This window comes from Phaenicophaeus curvirostris, chromosome 10, assembly GCF_032191515.1.
Source record: "Phaenicophaeus curvirostris isolate KB17595 chromosome 10, BPBGC_Pcur_1.0, whole genome shotgun sequence".
NCBI classification, from domain to species: Eukaryota; Metazoa; Chordata; class Aves; order Cuculiformes; family Cuculidae; genus Phaenicophaeus; species Phaenicophaeus curvirostris.
In genome coordinates this window covers 10,585,654-10,610,907 of record NC_091401.1, presented here as the reverse complement: position 1 = coordinate 10,610,907, position 25,254 = coordinate 10,585,654, and the positions used below count along the sequence as shown (strand labels likewise).

General features: G+C 36.9%; 1 protein-coding gene across 1 annotated transcript in view; it reads right to left on the bottom strand.

The window, feature by feature from the left end:
* Window positions 1-25,254, bottom strand: part of DNER (delta/notch like EGF repeat containing) — a 115,977-nt gene that overhangs the window by 5,266 nt on the left and 85,457 nt on the right. Inside the window, exons 8-12 of the mRNA XM_069864812.1 lie at window positions 20,042-20,266; window positions 13,043-13,165; window positions 10,212-10,325; window positions 8,693-8,824; window positions 2,600-2,846 (exon numbers count right to left, since the gene is read on the bottom strand). Coding sequence (XP_069720913.1) covers window positions 2,600-2,846; window positions 8,693-8,824; window positions 10,212-10,325; window positions 13,043-13,165; window positions 20,042-20,266 — 841 coding nt within the window. The remainder of the gene's footprint in view (window positions 1-2,599; window positions 2,847-8,692; window positions 8,825-10,211; window positions 10,326-13,042; window positions 13,166-20,041; window positions 20,267-25,254) is intronic.

Here is a 25,254-nt window from a genome sequence, read left to right as displayed (position 1 = left end):
AAATGACCAAATAAATGGTTTATATCTTCCTGTAACCAAAATAAACTCAATAATCTTCACACTAACCCGCTGTGAATTACCTGAGTTGGCAGCTCTATCTTGGATTTTTATAAAGCATCCATACTCTTGAGAATTATTTGGAATGAAAACATTTATCTTCATTTGCATTAAGTAGAAACACCTTTCCCAAGACAGGGAAATCCTTTATTGATGGGTTCCAATAATGTAATTTTTAACTGCATAATATGGATCTGAAAAATCATCATGAATATATTCCAGCCTAAGAACTTCTTTGGAAGCTTTTAACTCTGATGCAAACTTGTTTTTCTAAACTTCTGCCTTCAGTAATAAAGAGAGATTCCTTTGGACTAATCCAGGCAGTAGCAATAAAGATCTGAAGTAGCCCAGTTTCCAAGATTTGAAAGGTTTCATACAGGAAATCTTTTACCATTTCTACTACCTGCCAGTGAAACTATGAAAGGCAGGGGAAATGCGAATTAAAAAGAACCTGCCTTGCTGGTACACTTTTCCTTGGTGCCCTTCAACAGAAAGCTGCCAAATTTGCTGTAATACACAAGTAAGAAAATCCAGTCCAATTCCAGACCCTGGGGAAGTGCAAAGGACCACTTCAGTCAGTAGTAACTGAACAGGATTGACACATTCATCACTACTGCAGAAGGAGGGAGCTGTTAAATTGGAAAGATAAACTACAGCATTTTGGATCTTGCTCTCCGCCTTTGGAGATGTGTAGTACATAACAGTAGACATTCAGAAGACTGAATAATGAAAAACTTCAAAGCTTTTTATAAGCCATACAGCACCTTCCTCCTCTCCCCATACACTACTGAAGGAAAAAGGAATTCTCAGGGTGTGTATGTTGTGGAGATGCTGAGCTCCTACTGGAAGAGATGTAAGGCTGCGTGGCAAAGGAGACTTCAAGGGGAGACTTAAAAAAACGACTGATTTTATTGCAATGCTAAATCAACTATGTACATTGGTCTTTTTAAAATATTTACTGCCTAATACATTTAGACAGTGAACAAACGTTTTATTGCAAAACTAGTTGGAACAGTTTAAAGAGCTACTGCCCAAAGCCATGATGTGATTAACTGAGTCTGTGGGAACTCCTCATCCATTTCAGATAACTTTGGTGACTTCAGTGGTGGTACAAAATAACCTATTTAATTTGCACTGAAACAGAACTGGAGTTTTCAGAAAATGAATTACCAGCAATCACCAACCAATATGCACGCATTTCTCTGTGGCAATGCCCAGGCATGTGTCTCCCTCAATTTTTTCAGAAACACCAGTGGTAACATACATGAAGACTCTTGTTGGAATTTGAAGTGATTTTGAAATATTGACGATATGGGAAAAAGAAACAACAAAAATTAAAGTTCTACCCTATTAAGAGAGATGTCAAATACAAAAGAAACAATACTGAGTAGGAAGCAAAAGGGCACAAAGGATTTTAGGGGTGAGGAAAAGATCTAACAGGTCACAAAATTATATCATTAGCCACTAATGTAATGCAAATTAAGAAAAAAAAAGAAAGCAGATTTCATTTTCAGATATATGAACAGGAATGACATAAATAAGATCCAGCAGATGATTAATCAGTTCATCTGGTACAGAAAAACTTTCTGCTGCAGAACTATTTCCAGTTTTGGGGATCATCTCTCAAAAAAGAGAAAGACAATCTGAAGTGTGTCCCAGGGAGACAGTAAAGATGCTGACATGATCCAGGAGGAGATACTGAAAGAGCAGGTTAGTTTAGTTTAGGGAAGATGAGGTTGTTTTGCTTTGTTTGCTTTTATTGTCAAAAAGAGGGGAGCAACACAGCACACAATGGACATGATTACTATAAAGGGAACAGTGATAAATCCTTCTTCGTAACAACCCAAAGAGCAGTAATAAAGAAGTGTTCCAATTCATAGCAAAGAAAATCTAGGTTCAGTTTTAGGAAAGCCCTTTTTAACTCTATGCAACTCCTTTGGAGGTTTTTAAACACAATTGTTGGCAGAGAGCTAGGTATAATTAATGCTATATCAGTGCAATGGCTTATGCTTGAGCTCTTGAATGCCTTCCAGCCCTACTTTTGTATTATTCTGACACCTAACGCCCTGGCTTGCAAGTGCTCAGTTAAAATGGAGTAAGAAAATTACTATCTCCAGGAAAACAATAAGAAAGATCCTTATTTGGAAACAAACAGGAACACAAAGATAAGTCATTTGAAGAGCATCTCAGTAAATAATCCAGTAAACTAGTTGCAAAAAATCAGCATGCCTGTGCTAATCAAATTACTTGTGTATATCAGTTAGAGAGAATATAAATCCCAAGCAGATCTTACAAGCTAAGAAGTCCCTCTTTACCAGTTACAGCAAGTATACTCAGAATACCTCCCTCTGTTTTCAAGGACTTGTGCTGCAATAGCACACTTCAGATAAGAACAGAATAGGAATCAAAAAAGAATAACAAGCAATTCCAGTGATCATGTCTTTTCACAGCAAAGCAGTCCATCCTCTGCCAACAGCAGTTAGGTGGACTGAAATTACGTATCATAGGAGATTTCTTTTAAATTACCATCCCCAGAACAAACCTGGCATGTCGGATAGAAGCAATTGCACTACTGAATTCACTGTCAATGCTTCTACAGTTGTAAAATTCTTCATAGGCTGGCCTGGAAGAACCTTGATATTCAATGCGGCTGATGCGACATATTCCCACAATCAGAATGATCAGCATCAGGACAAATGCTACGCAGAGAGCCCCAATTATGATGTACAGAGAGTGACGAGGCATATTTGTTAGACTCTCTGCCATATGCCCAGACTTCCACTGCAGATCTGCCAATAAGAAATAAAAGGTTATCATTAATTAGTATTTTATATCCTTCCTGCTGAATAGAATTATTTTATGGTATTCACTTTCAGTATTTCTGTAGAGACTTTTGAAGCTAGGAGTATATGTAATTTGAACCTTCCCAGGCTCTGTTCTGGATGTTACCATGGTTAACATGCAACAAATTTGATTAGCACTACCTTGATCGTTAACCCATCTTTTTTTGTAGACTTTTAAGGTCATATAAGAACATTTACCTACTTTGATCTCCTGTATAATCCAAGTCATAGAAAGTAATCCAATTATTCTTGTATTACGTTATAATATACTATACATTCTCTAAAAGCAGGCACATATAATGTAAAAGCTTCTCATAATCCACCTATTCTCTGTGCATTTTGTTCTAAGAATTAGTGAACCCTTCTGCTAAAATGTGTGATATAATGTGTATGAAACATACTTGGTTCTCAATTTGAAACACAAGCTTCTGTTACGCCTATCTCCACCAGACTGCAGAGACTTCGGAATGAGCATTTCAAGGACAAAAAGGACATCTCATGAAGTGCCACAGTACTGAGACCACTAGAGTCTTTTCTGAAGTATAATTTCTTTGAAAGGCCTCAAAGCAGACCTTAAAGCCAAGCCAATCTGGAAGAGACTTCTTGTATTTATGTATTCCAGACCTTCCTTATAAATATTCTTGATGCCTAGACTGTAGTCCATCAATGCCAAACAGACTGTCTATCAATTGCCTATATCCTCAGATCTCTTCTTCTCTAGCATGGGTCAGAGTATTTCTAATTAACCTGTACTTCCCCCTAGGGTTCATTTTTGGCAGTCTTTTAAGTCTACGGTCTCATAAATTATTTCAAATCAGGAACAGACTTGAATCATTCTGACTACAGAATCTGACACAACAAAACTAATTTCTAGCAGGTGACCATTCCTATTTTAAACATAATCCTGCTTTGCACTGTTCTAGAAACTCACTTTGCTGAATCACAGGTTGGGAACAGGGCTATCAAGTGTACGCTTTGGGAATTTAAGATATTCTTAGAAGTCACTTCTTGACAATGTTGATCATAGCAGGTAACTGGTTCAAGTACCTGACCTGAAATCACAAGTTTAGTGGCATCTGTGGATATAATCTCCATTTGTGTTAGAAATATAAAGGAATGTAGAAGTAGAGAGGAGGAAAAAAAGTATCAATTTTAGAGGAAGGCAGGGAGAAAGGCTGAAGCTGTAACATGGGAGATAAACCTGGGCAGAATTTGAAGAAATGGTTACTCTTTGTTTGCAGTAGTAAAGATTGTCCTGGAGCACCTCTGAGCTTGGGCTTGCTTAGACTTTTTGACTACAAATGTGAGCTGAGTTTACAGGACTGCTTTCTTATGTTACCTTCATCAGAGATCAGTAAAGTTTTGATCAGCCTGAATTCTTCAGTGATTTAATGTTTCTAAAGTGCTGTTACTGCTATTTGACTGGCTGGGATATGAGGGAGAGAATACAGCTGCGCTCTGTGCAGTTTGGAATGGGTTTCTATTTCTGTTCTGCAGCATGTTCATCATATACAGTGCTTGCTGTCAGGCTGTCAGACTAGCCAAATTCAGATCTAACGTGTGCAGTTCTGATTTAGACTTTTGTGTCTTCCGTCTCTGGATGATAAAGATAAGAAAAATTTCCTCGTTTCTTCCTCACAAGATAAAAATATCAAGATTAACAGTTTATAATCCAAAGGTCAGAAAGAACATATGACAGTTCAAAATCATAGTACTCTCAATTTTATGAACATTACTATGACAACTAAGAATCATATTTCAATTGGACCACACAGCCTGCACTCTTTGTAATTTTAGTTTGCAAGTAATTGTATCGTGTGGCTTCCCTTGGTAAATAAATTAATAATTTAAAAAGAGGCAAAAGTAATTATATTAAGAGATAACCAGCAGGCATTAGAGAATTCATATGAAACATTTTGTAAGCATCTTTACAGTGAAAGCTCCATTAACTTTTTATGCATATATATTTAATTTTTAAAAGAAAATATCTTCTTTATAATTAAGACTGATTTAATCCTATTTAATTGGACTTGCTAACACTGCTAAGGACAATAATATGTCATAATAAATAACACAGTTCATCCAGTTCATATATTTATCTCCTGTCTAGTTTGCTGTACATGCAGCACTTGAAAATTAAAGAGTACAGTTTGACAAGAGAGTAACCCTGAAATCCTGATAGTCACTTCAGGGAGATAAAACAGGTGGTGAAAAAAGCAGAGAACTATTAATAGTAGGTAGGGAGTTGTTCTACAAAAAAAAAAACCCAAACTACTAAGTACCAACAGCCTCTTTATGGTTAGGAACAGAAAATCACAAAAGATAAAATGTGATCCAGCTTGTCCCCCTCCTGTGAAGCCTAGAGCGTGGCTTCAGTATTTCTTTTTCTAGCATTCACAGAATCAAAGAATTGTTTAGGTTGGAAAAGACCATTAAGATCATTAAGCCCAACTATAAACCTAACATTGCCGAGTCCAGCAAAAAGAACGCAGAGCTTAAATTTAATGTCCAAAACATTATTTACCATTCTGTCCAAATTGCTGACATAGGATAAATATGTCAAGGAGATACACAAAGATGAATCAAAGCAGATTTACTAATTGATTGGATTTTTAGAGCTGAACAGAAATCCACTGCAAGACTGAATCAATTCCAGTGATATCAGACGTGCTGCATCTCTTTATAAAATAGCTGAAGACAGCCTTTCCATTTCTTGATATTATCAGAACTCAGTTCACATCAGTTGGTCAACTCTCAGTTCAAGGAAAGACAGTGAGAGCTAAGACCTTCCCATGGATGCATAGTTTGGTAGAAAAAATCTGCAGATTAAAATGCTTTTAAATCCCTTCTGCAAAGTGATTTCTTCAAAACACAATCCCTCTGCATTTGCATAATCCTTTATAAACCTGTGAAAATCCAAGTGCTTTAGGAAAGCTTCTACAGCTTTGTGTATAAGCCACTGCATTGGTTAGAGAGGCTGCATGTCCATTCTTACATCTGTCTACTGTGAAATATCATGGTGTCCCATAGCAACACATCATTTCACTTTGATGCTGTGTCAAAGTGACTTTAACAGCAAGGGAACATCAGACATTTCCTGATGGCAAGTTCATTGAAGAAACAATTGTTAACCTTGAAATTTTAAGCTAAATTGTTATTCAAAATGTATCTTTATGGGACCATACACAGACCTTTTTTCTTGTTCCTAACCAGAATTTTCTAGATTGCATTTTAATATCAATAATACTACTAATAATAACAAGAACAACTCTATTATCTATCCTCATTTGGTGGATAAAAAACATAGTAATTTCAACCTCCTCAATTAAGAACCATTTCCATAAGCAATACTATATGATTTATTCTCCATATAGTGAGATGGGAGGAAAAGGTCTAATATTTCTGGTTGAGAATCAGGCTTGCAGTGTTATGAATACTAGTTAACACTCAGATAAATCCCTGTCTCCTATCATAGTAGTCACAAGATAAAAGAAAAAAGCAGTCAGTAAAAAGGCTTAAAACAGCAGTAACAAAGTGCTCTTGTTTCTTCCCATTATTTTAACTTACACAGTTTGCAAGTGTGTATACAAGCAGAAAATCCAAGTGCTTGAGCAGCAGGCAAGGCCACGACAGTTCAATTATAAACAGATGCTATGTGTAAAGAAATACTTGGTAAGCAGAGACAACCCCCTCACTCAATAGACTGAATTTTAAGCAGAGTTTTATTCACTCTTGCTTTCGTAAACCTACAGACAAGGTCAGAAAGGAGTTAATACTGACCAACTACAGATGTAAGCTTGAAGCTGCTTGTTGTATGTAGTGCTCAGGGGCAACTGTCCCTCATAGCAGGAAGCAGGAATAACTGGTAGTTGGACAGTAGAAAAGGCTCCTTCCACCCTTCATTCTGCTTCTCTCATTTTCCCCTGTATCTATACACACCTCACTGCTTATCTGTGGGGCAAACTGCCAGACTCTTAGTGACCAGAGCATGACAGCCAAAGGAGGAGGTGGAACAAGCTTCACTGATTTCATATAACACATCTACAGGTCTCAGAAAGGATGCAAGCCAGTCTGTCACCCTTTGGCATCCATTTATCCCATAATGTAACAGAATTTTAATTGTTACTATATTGAGGTACTGCAGGAAGTACATTTCCAGAATGATTATTGTTTTCTCCAAGAACTGAGAACTCATTTGTCTGTTGGCTCACCACTTATTAGATAAGGGAGGGAGAATTATACTGCCTTGCTGACCAATTTGGACAGGCACATTTCAGGTATCACTAACAACAGCCTTACCAGTAAAAGTTCATCTGAGCATCTTTTAGGATGAGCAATATGGCATACAGATAGTATGCAACATTGTGCTCCCTACACTGCAATGATTCTGTACCACACGGGAAAGTATGTGCTATTCACAGACACAACAAAAGGGCAGCGCCATCACCATCTCTGGACTAGCTAGCAAGTCTCTTCTGCAGTCTTTGCTTTCAACAGAAAGCACTGAAACTGAGTTCACAACCAACAATTACAGGGAGCAGTCATAAACCTGTCAAGATAAAATGTTTGTGTCAGTTGAGGTGTGAACAGAGTTATCTTCTGGGTTACAGTAAGGAAATACAGCAAGAATAGAAATCAACTTCAAAAGCAGTAAATATATTTAAAGTTTTACTAAAAGAGAGTAAAAAAGAGAAGCTTCGTTTGTTCCTTGTGTAAATGAGCTATAAAAAACATTTTTTATTCCAGCCTTTGTGTAGATATTTCCTCATGAAAGTATAATACGAGCTTTCTGAACCCCTTCTTCCGTTCATTTTTAACCTATTATCTATCCCCGCAACATTCACTGTGCTAAAGTGGTGCAAATCCTCTCACACAAACTTCTGTATCTGTATAATGACTTGAAAGGATCTATGACCACAGTACCTGAGCATTCAAGCAGTTAAATACACAGCTAAACTCCCTGTAAAACACAACATCTGTAGCCCAAGACCAAGACATCAGGGAAATACAAAACAGGTTTGTGAGCAGCAGAACTAATGAAGACTAATTTCTGTTTCAACTCTTCCACAGTTGGGCTTCATACTTTCTTCCTCCTGTGGACTCTCTACTTATGCACAAGGGTTTATTTACACAGGAATTTTCTTTATACTAAGCAAGATCATATTGAAGCTGTTCCCTAACCAGACCCACCAATGGAACCTCTCCAGGTCTTACTAAATGCTTAGGAAATATTTTGATCTGGAGACCTCTCCCTTTCTAACAAACTTGGTGGAAATCAGCCTGTGGATGGAAAAATTATTCCTGAAAAAAGTTTGTAAATGCATGCACACACAAATTGCAGCACAATAACACAGGATGTCTTCCCTTAGGTAAGCAAGTTCAAAATTGTTTTACTGCAACATCACTAGAACTGCAGGAGCTCAGAAGACAAAACACATCTGTTAGGACCATGCTTGTCACGCTATGGAATACACTTTACCCAAGGTAAGTGTAAAAGTAAGCTCTGAGGCATAAGCACAATTAAAAGGCAAACGGCTCAGTGCCCAGCTGTAAGATAGCATCTCTGACTATCCAGTCCAACGCATCTCAAAGTAGGGTGCCCAGAAACAGAAATTCTTTCATAGACACTTGAGAAAAGATACAGTCCAAAATAAAATTAATCTAATGGAATTTTGATAATTGACAGATGGTTCTGAGTATTTCTGCAGGTAAGTATTTAGAGACAAATATAAATGTCTTTATTATATATATTGTATCATTTTTAGGAATTTTTAGAAAACTATAAAACTTACGTATTTCGCAGTTTGCACCAACCCATCCATGTGGGCAATGGCAAATGTAACCACCAGGCTGATCTATGCAAGTTCCTGCATGGTGACAAGGGTTGCTGTCACAGTCATTTACATCAATTTCACATTCTTCACCTTACATAGGAAAAAAAACCAAAAAACAACAAAAAAAATTGATATGGTGAGTGCTTCATGTTGGAGGTACATCATCAGTTATTTAATTTTTCTCTATCTGCAAAACACCTTTTAGCTCAATAGCATCTTTATTCTCAGAACATCAAAAGTATTCTATAACTCTTTCAAGAAATAAGTCTCAGATGGGCTCCAGGACAGAAACATTACCCTCATTACCCCCCAAGTGACAGGGGACAGGACAAGAGGGAATGAATGACCTCAAGCTCCGCCAGGGGAGATTTAGGCTGGACATTAGGAAAAAATTCTTCACAGAAAGGGTCACTGGGCACTGGAACAGGCTGCCCAGGAAGCTGGTTGAGTCACCTTCCCTGGAGGTGTTTAAGGCACGGGTGGATGAGGTGCTAAGGGGCATGGTTTAGTGTCTGATAGGAACGGTTGGACTCGATGATCCGGTGGGTCTCTTCCAACTTGGTTATTCTATGATTCTATGATTCATTCAATCAGGTGAAAACAAAGTCTGAGGGCTACATAACTCAGCTAATGTCACCCAGACTATACATTTCTCATTTCTTTAAAAATAAATTCCGTCATAAGAAATCACAGTATAACAAGTTATCATGTGTATTCTGAAGTGCTATACAATAATGCAGTCAAGAGTCTCTGAGAAATAGTCACTGTACAGGAGAAAGCTAATTCTTTTCAAAAAAAAAAAAAAAGGCCCTTTAATTAGAACAGATGAAAACTACAATTTGATTTACAAAACAGCAATGAATGGGTTTATCTATTACTATCACATTGGATATTACCTTATGTGACTAACAGAGCATCAGGTTGTAAATTATTTTGACAGCAGATATTTGCATTACACCAACCATATCAGTTTAAACACAAAGCCAAATGATTGAATGGGCTGCTAGCCATTACTCTGAAAGTGTAAATTAATTTATATCAAGCATATTAGGGCTTTTTAGCAATTGCATATTAAGGTAACGGAATAAGTTCAGCTTGCAGTAACTAAGTTCAATGTTAAAACATTTTCCAGTGTAAACAGTGTCCAATTAGTATATTGGCTTACCTGCAAGCCTTCAAAATGTTTTTTTTTAAAATGCAATCTGGTCACAAGCAGTAAGGTATTAAGGCACGTTAAACAGCTGTCTGCTTAGTGGATTGTCTTTAGTAACAGGCTTTACTTGCTGCAAAATATTTACAGTTCAAAGCAGTTGCAAGCAATATCAAGAACTTTTCATCCTCACTAGACTGATGACAATTCAGCAAAATCAAAACTAATATTTTCTTGATGAGACATAGACTCACTTGGTATTCATCTTCTTTTGGACACAGTGGACACTGACAACTAGACATCCTTTGTAATGCACAAATTACTTGCCTGCATATCCAGGTGCACAAATACATGTAGCATTTAGGCCTTCGCTGTCACAAGTGCCACCGTTCTGACAGTTGATATTAACACAAGGATCTTTGTATAATTCACAATGTCTTCCTGAAAATGTAAAATCAGTAATTGCCATTAACATGACCTATACTGAAATCATGAAATCAGCACATGAAATAACTTGACTTCATCTGGATAAGCACAATGATGCGCAGCCTCCAAACTTGTCCTGTTAGGCTAATGCCATAAGACTAAAGCCATATATTTTATGGCAGTTAAACTTTTTACATACACAACTCTTCTTTAGTCTTCCCACCTCCTGAGGCTTTGGGATAAGAGAGTCAGGGCAGTTTCCACCAACAAGAACTGCTGGAGTTTCCATTGGTATAATAAAGCATAATCTGATTACCTACCTAAGACTATTCAATACAACGTAAACTGTAATTGTCTTCAGTAAGAATTTTATGTAATAACTACTTTAATAATACACATAAGCATTCTGATACCCCTCAGTGATTTTGCAGGAAACTGAGAAGGACCTGGGGGTGTTGGTTGACAGCGACTGAAAGTGAGCCAGCAGTGGCCCAGGTGGCCAAGAAGGCCAATGGCATCTTGGCTTGGATCAGACACGGCGTGACCAGCAGGTCCAGGGAGGTTATTCTCCCTCTGTACTTGGCACTGGGGAGACTGCTCCTCGAATACTGTGTTCAGTTCTGGGCCCCTCACCACAAGAAGGATGTTGAGGCTCTGGAGTGAGTCCAGATAAGAGGAATGAAGCTGGTGAGGGGGCTGGGGAACAGGCCTTATGAGGAACGGCTGAGAGAGCTGGGGGTGTTCAGCCTGGAGAAAAGGAGGCTGAGGGGAGACTTCATTGCTCTCTATAACTACCTGAAAGGAGGTTGTGGAGAGGAGGGTGCTGGCCTCTTCTCCCAAGTGACAGGGGACAGGACAAGAGGGAATGGCCTCAAGCTGCACCAGGGAGAGGTTCAGACTGAATATCAGACAAAAATTTTTCACAGAAATGGTCATTGGGCACTGGAACAGGCTGCCCAGGGAGGTGGTGGAGTCCCCATCCCCGGGGGAATTTGAATTTGGACAGTTTCAGACACAGAGCTATATAAAGATATAATTAGTAAGAGGGAAAAAAAGAGAGAAAATAATATGAAAGAGATAAATCAATACAGAAAAATGAAGAAATTTGACACAATATAGCAGATGTATGTAATATAAGCAAATTCATTTAATGAGTGAGTGATTAAAAGGAATGAACTTAGTTTTCTAGTGTTCAACACTGCAGTTGAATACAAGCTTACATGAGATACAAAAAATAATCTTCAGAAGCTAACAGCGGTAATTAAAAAATATACAGAAGCAACTTACTTTAAATACATATATTTTTATATATAAACATAAACACACACATACTCGCTCACTACAGACCTGTTAAATAATTTGACAGCAGCAAAGAACAGCAATAACAGTTCCTGTCTATTTGCCAGCCAGCATGGCATGAAGGCAGAAGCACGAACTGCAGAGGGGAAGGTCTAGGTTGGTAGTGATAAAACTGGCGCCTCTAATGTCCCACACAGAATATTGAGCTGGGTACCTCAGTCCAGTTCTTAGTGCCACTAAATACCTTACGTTCTTGAATGAAGAAAGCTCAGTAACCAGCAGAAACTGATTACTGGACCAGGGCCCCTGCTTTCATTTAAAGCAAAATGTGCTACATACAGAGTGCTTTCCGCTGCACATACAGGTCAGATAAGAACAGAACATGAAGTCATAACATTACGGTTAAGTGTTCTTTAAACAGCTGTGAAAAGCTGAGGGTCATTTCCTCACTAAGTGTCTAAAATGATTCATTCCATATCTATTGTCAAAACGCAGTTCAATCACTAGCATGAAATACATATTTAGCCTCAAGCAGCTGTTAAGTGAGCATCACTTCTCAACACAGATAAGGACTCATACATTTAATGAAAAAATGATGGGGTAATGTTCCTTAAAACATAGTCACACTATATAATACATAGTATTGTATAAAATTACATTCAAAATGTTCTCTCAGCATGATTCAAAACAGAATACGCAAAAAAAAGTATTATTTTAGACCTCCACAGGGGGATCTGTCACAGATAGCTGATATCTATCTGTGTAAAGCTGAAATCTGCTGCAAGATAAAAGGTTTTGTACAGCAAAACACAGTTTTCTGCCCTACTTTACAAATTACTTAACGAATGTCAAAGACTTATTCCATTAAAACATATCTAGGAACAACTGCAGTTAACATGAGAAAGTAGTCACAGACTCTTTCTGGGCTTTATGGTCTTCTAAGTGAACAATCATACAACAGTCATTTTTACTTCTTGTGCTAATCTGTTTCAAATACTAAACTTCTATTACTATGTTTTTAACTCACTTCACTGGGAAAAACAGATTAAAAAAATTAGTTTTGAAAGCTCTCCATGTAATGGCTCCTAACAATAACTGATGAAAAATTATTTAATAGTCATTTTTTCTTTTAAAAATTCATCACTTTCTAACATACCTTAAAAACAGCAGAAACAGGTACATGTAAGAAGAAGAGAAAGAAGCCATTTGTCCCCAGACAAGGACATGCTTTCCTCAAAGATCAGCTAAATCTGAACTGCTCACTTGAATAAAGATTACAGGATCAGGATCTATATTGCAGTTTGTTTCCATTCATTTTAAATGTGGGATTTCATTCTGCTCAATGGAGGATACTGTATGCCTCTGTTTGCAATAGAACCTACCACAGAAATGCACAGAACAATTGGAAAAACAAAAGGCAAACCCCATCCTACCTTCGTATTCAGCAAGGCACACACACTCGTAGCTGTTGACGAGGTCTGTGCAGCTGGCTCCGTTCTGGCAGGGTGCAGAAAGGCATTCATTATATTCCTCCTCACAGTAAAGGCCATGATAACCTGATATGATAACACCAAGAAGAAATAAAACAATTAAACACTTCCCGGTATAAGTTAACAATCAGGCAACTATTGACTGTGGGTAAATGCTTGCTAATTGAAATATCCCATGCAGACACATAGATGTTAGGCACTGATTTTAAAGACATATGCTCCCCAGGTAAAAATTATGACAAAATCCTGGAAGTTCAATGTTCTGAGAGAAGCCCCAGCTCCTGTGATAAACCACAGTGAGGGCCTAAGCACAGAACCTGTGACCATCCCACTATGAGCAATGCGAATAACCACACTCTGATCATAAAGAGGAATAAATTAATACCAACGTATCATGTAGCTTTCTCGGATCCTTGCATCAAAGCCACCTTTTCATCAAACTGATAACTGTAACAGTAGTTAGAATGGTAACATACTGTAAATTTAGTGCTGTACAATATCAAAGCACTGTAGAAGAATTAAGATAATTATTTTTTACAGTATTCCCAAGCCATATGCAGGTATTGTGGTCCGATTATGCTGACAGAGAAAGCAGAAGTACAGAAAATGCTAATGGTCATTGAGCCATTTGTATCAAGAGGTGAGAAACAAGGAATTAATCCACTTCAAATAGCACTTTTCTCATTATTCAGTATGTCATGCAATCATCAGTCATAACAGCAGCTGAAATGGCTCTCTAGATATAGTGTATCAGGTCAAGGTAGCACTTACTCATATTAAGTAACAGCATAAATTAGTATAGTGTAACTGCTGAAATAAACTAGGTGCAACGCTAAAATATATTTGCCTGATTATATTGGCTACTTGGTATTAAATATGAAAATTCATAAACATTGTCATTTTGAAGACTAATACTGATACCGAGAGACTTATCTAAGTCCTCTTCAATAGACCCAGGTTATATTTTTCCTTAATGAAAATCTTCTTCTCTTCTTTATTTTTACTCTTTTTCCCCCTTTTCTTTCTTTTTTTCTTTTTCTGCTTTGTTTCTTAAGGTAGGGGCTTTCCAACTCCAGAAACAATGTCTATATTTAGAGGCAATCAATACACCAACAAGGAAAAAAAGAAAATAGATTGGTCATAATGCTTAGTAAGTACAAATAATGCATTTAAATGCAGCATAAGCACTGTTTTCTCCGTGATAGACAAGCATTAGCGCAGAAGAATTGTAAAATTGCTGGTGTGCATGACCAATGAAAAAAGTATGGAGCAATTTGCTTGAGTCTTTCTAGTTTCCCCTTCTTCGGGAGCACAGGGAGTCCTTCCTAATTATCCAAATTACCTCTAAAGAAAGGTTCAGAATTTAATGTATTAAACATGTTCTTACCTTTTTGAAAGAACAAATACAATTGGTAGAAATACTTCTACTGAAACATCTATCTTTCATAAAGTTTACACCCGTTCCTAGAAATTGCAGCAAATGTCTGAATGACCAGACTTGTGTGATTTCTACATCTTTTCAACTGTTAGTTATGCTGCTAATAACCAGAAGTCAGAGCATCTCACTTGAGGCATAACACAGCCTACCTCCCTCTCAGGCAAAACAATGACCATGCAGGTAACATCAACTGAATTGACTAGACAATTAAAACAGATTAGTGCTTTGTATGTTCTAGTAAATGGTCTGGCTTCAGGAAACCACAGTACCATCTCTTTCCCCACCCATGAAAAGGTGAAGATAGACATTCTAGCCCATGCTATTGTGTCCCAGAGACACTTTGTATGCAGTGGTCATTGCACACACATTTTCCTGTTGGCTTGCTATATTGGTCTGGTACTGAAAACAATGTAGACTGTAAATTTTTTTATTTGTTTTAAAAAAAATCTTGCCACTATTTGTCAGCTTTGCTCAATGTTCCTGAAATTTGATTCTGATGAAAATCTACACATTTCACATTAGAAACAAAAGCCATTTCAAATATGCTTTCATATTAAAAACACTTTTTTTCACAAACAGTCATATAGAGAAGATAAGTCATGGATGTGAACAATACATAAGGACACTATTCCCACACCCATACTGTGGATTTTTGGTCAAATCAGTTAAACATTTAGCATTCTTGACTCTTCATAGCTGATAGTCCCCTTGACCTCCTATTACTGTGATACAATACCATGCACATGTATTTGTAGTCTGTCTTATGCATTCAAGCAGTGTTTATATGCTTTTCAAGATCTCACTACATATCGCTGTAAAAGTAATAGATGAATGAGCATACATGAACAAAGATGCCATGGGCTTGTATAAGATGACAGGGAAAAGGGCTAAAACATAAAGTGTGGATTCTGCAGTGTGGTTTTACTCCTTCAGATAATCTCTGGTTAGCAGCAAAACTTATAGACATGAAATGAGGGTATCTTTCATGTACAAAGAACCAGAGAGGGTAAGATGCTCATCTTAATAAATGATAATCTCCATTCACTCTCTTGGACCACCAGACCACAGAAAATATAACAAACATCACCTCCAGACAGCATTTCTATCCCCCCTCCTCCTTACGGATATTTAAAAGTAAAACTGTATGAAGGTACAACAGATGTCAGGACTACACAATATGTATGCGCAATATTAACCATTTGATTTTTCACAAAAATGTCTTTTCATAGTAAATAATTGGACCAGTAATTTACTAAGAGACATTTCAGGGCAACTTTCTCCAAAGCTGTTAGCCATCCAATACAGAATTAATTATGCTAAATGTTATGGGGTTTTTATTTGCCTATGATGAAGTTTATCTAGCTTATGGTAAATGATAATAAATCTTATCTCTATATCATGACAGCTGTGGCCAGCATACAAACCAACAAAATAAAAAAAAATAAAAAAAAGAAAAGGAAAAATATATGGGAATTCCCTGTGTTGAATACAGATGTAATTAAGATACTTCGAGGAGGAAAAACCTCAATTTTCCACGTACTACACAATTCTCACCTTTCAAAAGGAGCAGAGGGAAATTTGTGACTGAGAAGTTGTCTGGTTTCCAAAATCCATATGAACTATCGTATCCCCTCCTTGCAATTAAACCAGCCCAGGCTGTCAGACGCTGCACACAGCGAGGGAAAGATCTTTTCTCTCTCCACGAGAGGGCAGATCTCGCCCACACACATGATTTCACCCTCATTGTCCTCTCCCTGGTGCCAGCAGCTCCCTTCTGCTGTAATTGCTGTGATGGAGAAAGTTCTGCTTTGGGCCCGGGCACTCGAGGGAAAGGCAAGTTCCCTCTCACAGACCTGAGACCCCCCTTAACACTCTAAAAAGGATTTCTCTTTCTAGTACTGCTTTTAAATTACACTGATACATAAGCCATGTATTTATTATATTCAATTCACACGCATATCCTCAAAAAGACTATATAAATAATTTCTATTTTTTCATTAAATAATTTAGACAGAAACAGCACAGTTTCATAGATCACTTCAGAATAACACGTCCTGAAAATTACGATTCTGCTGCTTTTATGCTCACAAGCAGTGCCAAATATAGCTATACTATAACATCCCTGTGGACTTACTGAGAAATAAAGAAACAATACCTACATTAACAGCACTTCTCCAGCTGATGTGTCCTGAGCAGGGAAAAAACACACTGGGCATTGCAACTTCAAAGAGAACAACTAATATTATTAAATTTCTTTTTGCCAGATCACTAGAAATTAGATATGCCTTCAGTAAGAGCGCCTTCATGAACTCAGACTTTGCCAATGGCGGTCCCATTCTGGTGTGCTATGTCCTGTTCTGGTGTGCTAACTTCAGGGACTGGAGAATGGATGTGGAATCTAAAAAAAAAGCTCTAAAATAAAGATGTCCCTACATTACCTCTTCTCTCCCTACATGACTGTCTTCCTGCTGCTGGTCTTTACAAAGGCAGGAACTGATCTGTTGCCACTCTCCTCTGGATTCCCAAATCTTTCTTTCTTTTGCTCAAGCATCAGGGATGCTGCCTTGATGAGGCCAGAATATTTGTCTGATGCTCTCTGGCATGGTCTTTGGATAGCTACGTGCTAAGGTGCACTCTCTTTGCACATGGCTAGGTTAAAATATGCAAAGGGAGAAAACTTGACAGAGAACACACAATCTGTGTCACACAGGCTGAGGAGAAGCCATGGGTTTTGTCCAAGCTTTTAAAAGCAATCGACACAGCTAAAGATACAGCAGCACTTGTCAACATCTTGAGAATATCTGATAGTGCTATCAGGTTAACAAAAGAGAGGCTGAGAGCTTACTATTCCCTTTATAAATCAATAAAGAACAAAGTTGAAAGCTTTTTAGGATTTTTCTTAGATGCTAGCTCCTCAACAGTGATTTCCTGGGTTTATCCACATTTAGCACTTCAGTAAATCAAGGCAGCAGGACAAAAATGCCGTATTTATGGGAAGGTCTGAGAGGTTATAATGTAAGAGAACTCTGTTTTGCAGGGAATGGCATCAGTTCATTTACGGCTGCTCGCTAACACAGTATGCTCTCTAGTCAAGAAATAAATGCATTCAGTTCAAGTCTGAGTTTATACAGCCATTAAAGAAGAGAAAGAGAGAAGAGCTGCTCCAGATGGCAGGACAGTAGGTAGGCACGCTTACCAGCCATGGCCAGATTGCAGAGAGGGTTGCCTTAATGCAGAAGTGGAAACAAGAGGAGGAAACAGAGGCAATAAAGGGTTCACAAACAGCCTGGAACTGGAATTAAACTAAAGTCACTTCTACCAGAGCTTGCGTTTCTTACCCTAGTTCCAAAATGTGGGAAAGGAAAAGGCTGAGAAAAGAAAAATTGCTACTGCCACAGGCAAATGTTGCACTTGTCTCTGCAAAGGCACTGAGATAAACCTACTCTCCTATAATCATCTATTAAGTGACATAAGCAAAAAGTCAAGTGCAGAGGAAACACACTCCATGTTACTACTTCTGAGGTTGCTACCACTCTTCATAACCCGTGGAATTTTTTCTGACACCCTTCTTTTTTTTTTCCCAAATGTTCTACATGTGCTATCATATCCATTTATAAAGCAGAGACCAACAGACCAGGTGTTAATGTCTGTACACGTGCTTTGCTGTTTCAAACTCAATACCCATAAGTCTTTAAGAAAGCCAAAGGAAAATTTTGCTGTGGTATTAAGCTGTCCATTTTCTAAATAGATTTCTTCACTTCGTGTCAGACAAAAATAACTAGAATCTATTAAATATTTGCATTTGAAATTGATAACAGTAGGTCTATTAAAATAACGGAGTGTAAAGAGGGCAAAATGTTTAAGAGGAGGAAGAAACTGCTTTGGGATCCAGGGACTAGATAGAATAGAATAGACATAGAATAAATATTCCATGAACAGACAGAATAGGATCTCACTGGTTTCAGGAGCCAAGCTCCAGATGAGAAATGCAGCAAATAATCACAAGAGTTTTTTTCAAGATTAGCACTTTAACAATGGGCAAGCATGAAAACACAACACAAACTATGAATCTGATGTCAAAACACTGTCTATTTCTTTGTAACTTGTAAAGGGCCAAGTGATAAGCATTACTAATATGGGTGCCTAAGCATATAATTCAAGATTTAAGAGTAAAGTTTTATATGCAAATAAAAAAATCACACACAAAATAGGTATTGTATAAGCTTTTGAATTCCCTCTCAGCAGAAATTGGGAAAAAATGTATATTCAACCTAGAAATGACACATCTTTCCCCTCCATTCTAGAAATGGGAATATTAGAAAGTATTAGGCTGATTTCCAATTTAACTTATAAAAACTAGCTTTCCTACACAAGCGTTTAGATGATGTAAGTTATCATTAACAATGCTCACATATGAAATACGCACTAAAAATGCCTGGTTGTGTGTGTTCTGCAAATTCTGCAGATATGCAAGCACAATAGCCATTCTTTATCATTCTTCAAATCTGTACACTGGCAAAAAAAGCACGGAAACCAAACTGCCTACCAGGCAAGGAGACTTTCACAGACCTTGGGCTAATTGGAACTGTTTAAAATTCCTCTCTTGTTTAATTTTTTGAAGCAGAAGTAACACAGATGAAAATCCAGCTGACACTACGCCTGCTAGAAGGAACAACGCATAAAGGAAGGATGGCATTCAGGTCACACGCAGAAGCAAAACTCTGCGGCGCTTTGCTTCTGTAATAAGAAATTATATCCTCTGTCAAATGCCTCAAAAAAAATTGGCATCCTAGAACAGAACACAAAAAAATACATGGCAGGTTCTAAAGTTTTTAAAACAGTATGTAATAAATTCACCATTAATGTAACTAAAAGAAAATAATAATGTGTATGAATTTAAGGACATGTCTGAAAGTGAAAGACTCCTGTACAAACAAGTCAGTAGTCTAGGAGACGGCACATTGATGCTGAGTTCATACTAATGCATGATAATAGCTTTATGTAGTTTGCTGCGTTTATTATTAACCCTTGATAAGCTGCTAAACTGCACGCAAACTGTATTCACCACTTTACAAGTAATTGTAACAGTAATCTGCTGGGGTAACCATTTTTTTACCTTCTCTACCTTTGTTCAGTAACCTTTTTGGTCTCCACTCCTTCCCAAGTGTTCAGTGTCATATTTTCCATTCTCTCTACTAAATATTCCAGTTTCAATTACACCAATATCTCACCATAAAAGATTTATCCTGCAGACTACAGTTTTATAATACAGCTGTAGATATCAATCAAGCCACATGGACCTCAGTGGGTATTTTCTGCTCATTCTGCAATTTTTAATTTTCCAAATATAATGTGTAGATTGCTATCACTACACTAAACAGACAGAACATCTGCTCAATGTGGTTTGTATACTGCAAAGAAAAAAGAAAGTAATTTTAAACTACATATTGGAATCTACATGTAAAAATATTCAAAGATTTACAAAACATGTAACTGGTACAAACCAGGGTCACAGAGGCATTTGTAGCTGGTTCCAACACTGCGACAAATGCCATGTGCACAAGGATTCAGAGCGCAGAAGTCAATCAGCTGAGCACATGTAGGTCCTGTAAATCCAGAACTACAGCTGCAGGAGAAGGCAAGTCTATCTGCATAACAGGTTCCATTGTTCTGGCAGGGCGATGACGCACATGGATCTATTTTGTCTTCACAAGAGGCCCCTAGAAACCCTAAAAGAAGTAAATGGTTTTGATTAGTAAACATTATGGTATTCATACAGCTTAAATAACGAAAGTAAGTTAGACATACCTATACTCCTATTTTTTTTTACTATGAAAATTACAAAAATACATATTTCCTATATAAACTCTAATTTTACCCATTAACACTGTATGATATAAAATGTTTCAGGTAGAATCATACTACCATATGATTAAGGCAGTGAAGAGCAAAAATATTTGTTGAATCTAACAGTGCTTAAGCCCTTTGCAAAGTGTATCTGACTAGAAAAACAGACTTTTTCTAAAGATCAGGAACAGGCTGGTCTGGAAAAAGAGAAAAGCCAAAACTGACCTTTTTTTAATTTCTGTGAATGTGTTAAGAACAACACCCTCTAAAGAAGCACAAGTTTACTTGAGCTTCAGTAATTTAAAAGATACCTTTTACAAGAACATATTTCTTATTAGCAGGAGGGACAGTGATTTATTGAAGCAACATCATGTCTAAGTCAGCATAAATATGTTAAAAGTTTCCAGCACACCCAAAAAAAAATGAACAAAATGAAGGAGAACACTGGCAATTAATTTTATCTATTCTGAGGGCTTTCCCAAGGAGACACACTCCATGTTTTATAGATCCACAAAAGCTCGGCGAAGTGCATCAGAAAAAGGAGGATATTAAACAAAGGTGAGTAACCCAGAAGACTGTACAGCAAGGATCTACTCAGAGAATTAGCAAAACTTGGGTTATTGTGACTAAGAAAAAGATAGAAAGGCCCCAACTGTCCTGTGAGTTCCAGACAAAACTAGGATATTCTCAGGCACTGTTGGCAGCAGAGTTTTAGTGGCATCCTCATAATAGTAGGTCCTGGAGAAATGACTTTAAAATCCACATTTCCTCATGTATTCATAAATCTTATGCCAGACCTATGGAATGAAATAACAAATAAAAATAACCCAGCTAAAGAAAAAAAAAATTAAAAAGGAAGCAACCTACAGATTGAATTATTTACAGTTTAGTCATGAGTATCTCAGCAACAGACCAGGAAGGAAAAGCAGGTCTGGCACGGCTCAGGCAAAGAACAGCCAAAAGCCTTTTGCCCTCTACATTTCACTACACCACCGCCCTGGTGCTTTGCAAGCCTTATCAGGACCTACCTGCACAGAAGTGTTAAAGAGGGAGAGCTTAAAAAGAGATACTGTGGAATTAGAGGTCCCTCCTGTAGATGATAACTGCATAACCAACAGAAACTGAAAAGAATGGAAACCCTAAAATCAAGAATCTAAGTGCAGCAACAGTTTGCTAACAAATTTAAAAAAAAAAAAAAAGGCTGTAGTGTTATCATAAAATCCTGAACAGATTTAAAAGAATCTGCAAGGACTTTTAACTCTTCCCAGGAGGAGTCTAGTAAATGAGTCTGGTGAAATCTTTACACTAACTCTGACACCGGATAAAGAAGGATCAAGGACATCTGAGGTCATACAATGACACTAATGCTGCTTCGCTACAACCTTTGCTATAATCTTCCCTACAAAGTGAAGCTTACTGGCAGATGGCTAATGTTTCAAGTGACAAAGCACTTTAAGAACATATGCAGGTTTAAAATACACTGAAACATGTTGCCCTTGTGCTATCTTTGCACTGTGACACGTCCTTAGTTGATTCTGGAAGTTTAAATCTTACACATGAATTAAATATCAAAAAATGCTCAAAGCAGCAGTAACACATCTGAATTGAAGTTCTATTATTTTGTTATTTCTGAATGTACATTTATGACTGTATCAATAAAATTACTGATAACAAACAATACAAAGTATAAATTTGAAAATCAAACTCAGAGCTGTATTGATAGAAAACAGGATCAAAAGCTGGAGGAAAAAAAATGACATTAAATCAGGATTATTTATCTGTGTATAAATATCACCTGAACTGCTTTTCAGCCACCTAACATGATCCGCACTGCATCTGGGTCATTAGTGGTGTAACAGGGACATGACTGAACTGTAAAGGCTACTGGTGTTTTGAAAGATCTGAAAGCAAAATTTACTGAAGCAATAATACAGAAGCTAAATGGAAAAGGCATTTTTAGACAAGATTTATATTGCTAAAAACCACAATACAATATTTGTGCTTACACAAGTCAGACCATTTGGCTACTTGTCAGGAAGCACAAAAGCACTAAGTCAGGTGTTATTCTTCGTATGCTTCTATCATTGCCCTGGAGGGCTGTAGCAACTAGATCAGAAAATGTTTCAGAGATAGAAAAACTCTGGACAAAAGCAAGAATTCCCATCACGGTGGGATCTTAATTACTTGTCTATTCAAAGCAAAAAATCATATACAAATCAAGGGACTTAAACATTGTCTAAAAATCCAAATGTTTTTTATAGTTTCTGTGGAACAACTAACTTGTCTGAATGTTATGTTTGACCTAATTCCAAGAATTACATAAATGTGAAAAATTATGTCTGAATTGCTAGGGCTAGAGATTACAAACCCCTTAGATTTGAAACACAGGCATGAACAATAAAAAATGGCAATTTGTTATTTTCTCTAGAGAAAGCTGTTTTATGAGGAAATAAAGATAAAATAAATAAACAAGATATCTGATGGATTTTCATTAGAATTCTGAAAAGCAAACAAAAAAGATACTCATCATAAGAAAACAATAAATCATTACAATATAATTGTAACATTTTTATTGAAATTCAGCCTAGCTAAGTCTTAACAGATAAAGATGAATGGAGGGTAAACCCGTTAAAGCATTAAGGAGTCTATTAAAAATAAGAATAATTTGGGAAGATGCCAGGTAAAAACATTAGATTAGCAGAAAGTTCCAGAAACTAAACAGCCATAAAATTTTTAATTAACAATAAAATGTTCTTCCGGTAAATTAAACTATCTTATGGTAATATGAAGAATGTTGCATTCTCTAGTCACCAGTAACCTTGGGAAAACTTCCATATGCAACAGCTCTGTGACCTAGTTTCCTAGAATCAAGACAATAAATAGGTTTATTGTACATTAAACCAAAGGAGTTAGAAGCAAATCTGTGTTATAGATACAGAAATAGGCTTTTACGTGAACAATTGAACCCAGAAAAAGTGAAGATCTTGAAACTTAAACTATTCTTAATCTAGGCAGATAACTTCTCCTGGTCAATTAAAATTCATGGTAACAATATGCATTTTCTAGCTGCTATTGCAAATCGACACATATGAATCACAACTTATCATCTTCTATAGCTGTCATACATTTTTTTAAACCACAGAAACCACCATAAGACCATTCATAAACTTGTGGCTTTCCAGGATTTCCAGAAATACCTGCAGGTGCTTCAGGGCACTTTTGCTCAGTGTGCTGCCTCCCTGGAGTGACCTCTGTCTCCTTCTATAGGCTGGGTATGAAACCCATTATTGCTGATGAGTATTTTTCAAAAATATATTCATCTGAATTAAAAGATTTCTGCCACTTGTCATAGCGGGCACCCTTGGCATAGAAAAAGCAGGAAAATCATGACAATTCAAGCCAGTTTCCTGTGTTAGTCAGCTGAATGCTTGCTATTGTTATCAAAGATTAAGGTTTTCCTGTAACACTGAACACAGTTCACCTGTACATATCACCAGGATATTAAAATTGCATGTAACAGAAATTAAGAAACGTGTCGCAACAGATGTTTATTTCTTTGTAATAATGGCTGATCTGTACTTTGCTCACTGTTACATGTCTTTGTTCAAACTGTTTTCCACTAAGAACTCATTTGAATGGTATCTTATAAGCAAAAATAGCAAAGGCTCTCCAAATGTTTAAAATATGTAAAATACATATATATACACACAAGTACCAAGCCTTTCACACCATCAGCTTAACAAAACTTGCATGTGTAACAGGCTAATGAGACCTGTGTTTCCTCAAAACACTAGATCAACACACTATTTTTTTTAAGTTTTAACAAAGAATTCAATTCATTTAATAGCTATGTAAGCAAGGATAAGCAGTTTCTTCATCGCTAAACCATTTACTGTAATTACATTTGCTATTCCAACCAGCTTTCTGTATTATTTGTATATTGAATTCCACTTCAGGGTGCTTTGGCAATTTACATAATTTCTCAGTGATTTAAAGAAAATTAAGTAACCAAATTTATAAAATTATGAGCAGCATCTCAAATAAAATTAATTAATGTTACTGTCAATACACTACAATGTCATACATTACTAAGTGAAAGAAAATCAGTGATGTGGGTATTTATGGAATCATTGTGAATATAAATTTCAAATATCCATGTTCAGATTGACAGAAGTTTACTACAAGTAGGTTTTCAGAATATCTAAAAATTTCTTTGCATAATCATTTGAAAGTAATATTTCCTAATAGTACGTTATTATGAAACTTCGAAGAAGATGATCAGAGATCTCTGCCCCATTGTAAGTACATATGACATCCCAAACATCCTCATAATAATAATAGAGCCAAAATTGTGAACAAATTCTTCAGTCCTTAATATTGCCTAAGCTCCTTCATTATAAACGTGAGTGTAAAAACCAATTTCTCTTTCATACACGTTGACTCAACAACTTCATACAGCAATTTATTTTCTGACATAATTTAGACATTAAAATCTACAATGCAGAAAATGGAATCTGCAAACATCAAGAATTTTTCTTGACTAAGGGACTCTTAAAAGAGTAAAATTGTCTAAAGAATAATCACGACATATTTATATGTGTTCTATGCTGCCTTTTCAGTGCCTCGGATCTTACCTTTTAAGATACCACATGCTTCTTCCACGAACTATAGATCTCACTTTTAAAAGAAATGCACATTCCTCATTGTTTCCATCTCACTCCCTTTTCTGCCATCTTTTTCTTCGGCCTTTGTGATACTTTCCACCTCTTTTCTTCTCTTATCCTTTTCTGCCTAACCATATTATATCTCCAGTCTTCTAGTTCTTATACACATACAAGCTCCTTGGCTACCTTTCCCCCAGCAGTGCTGA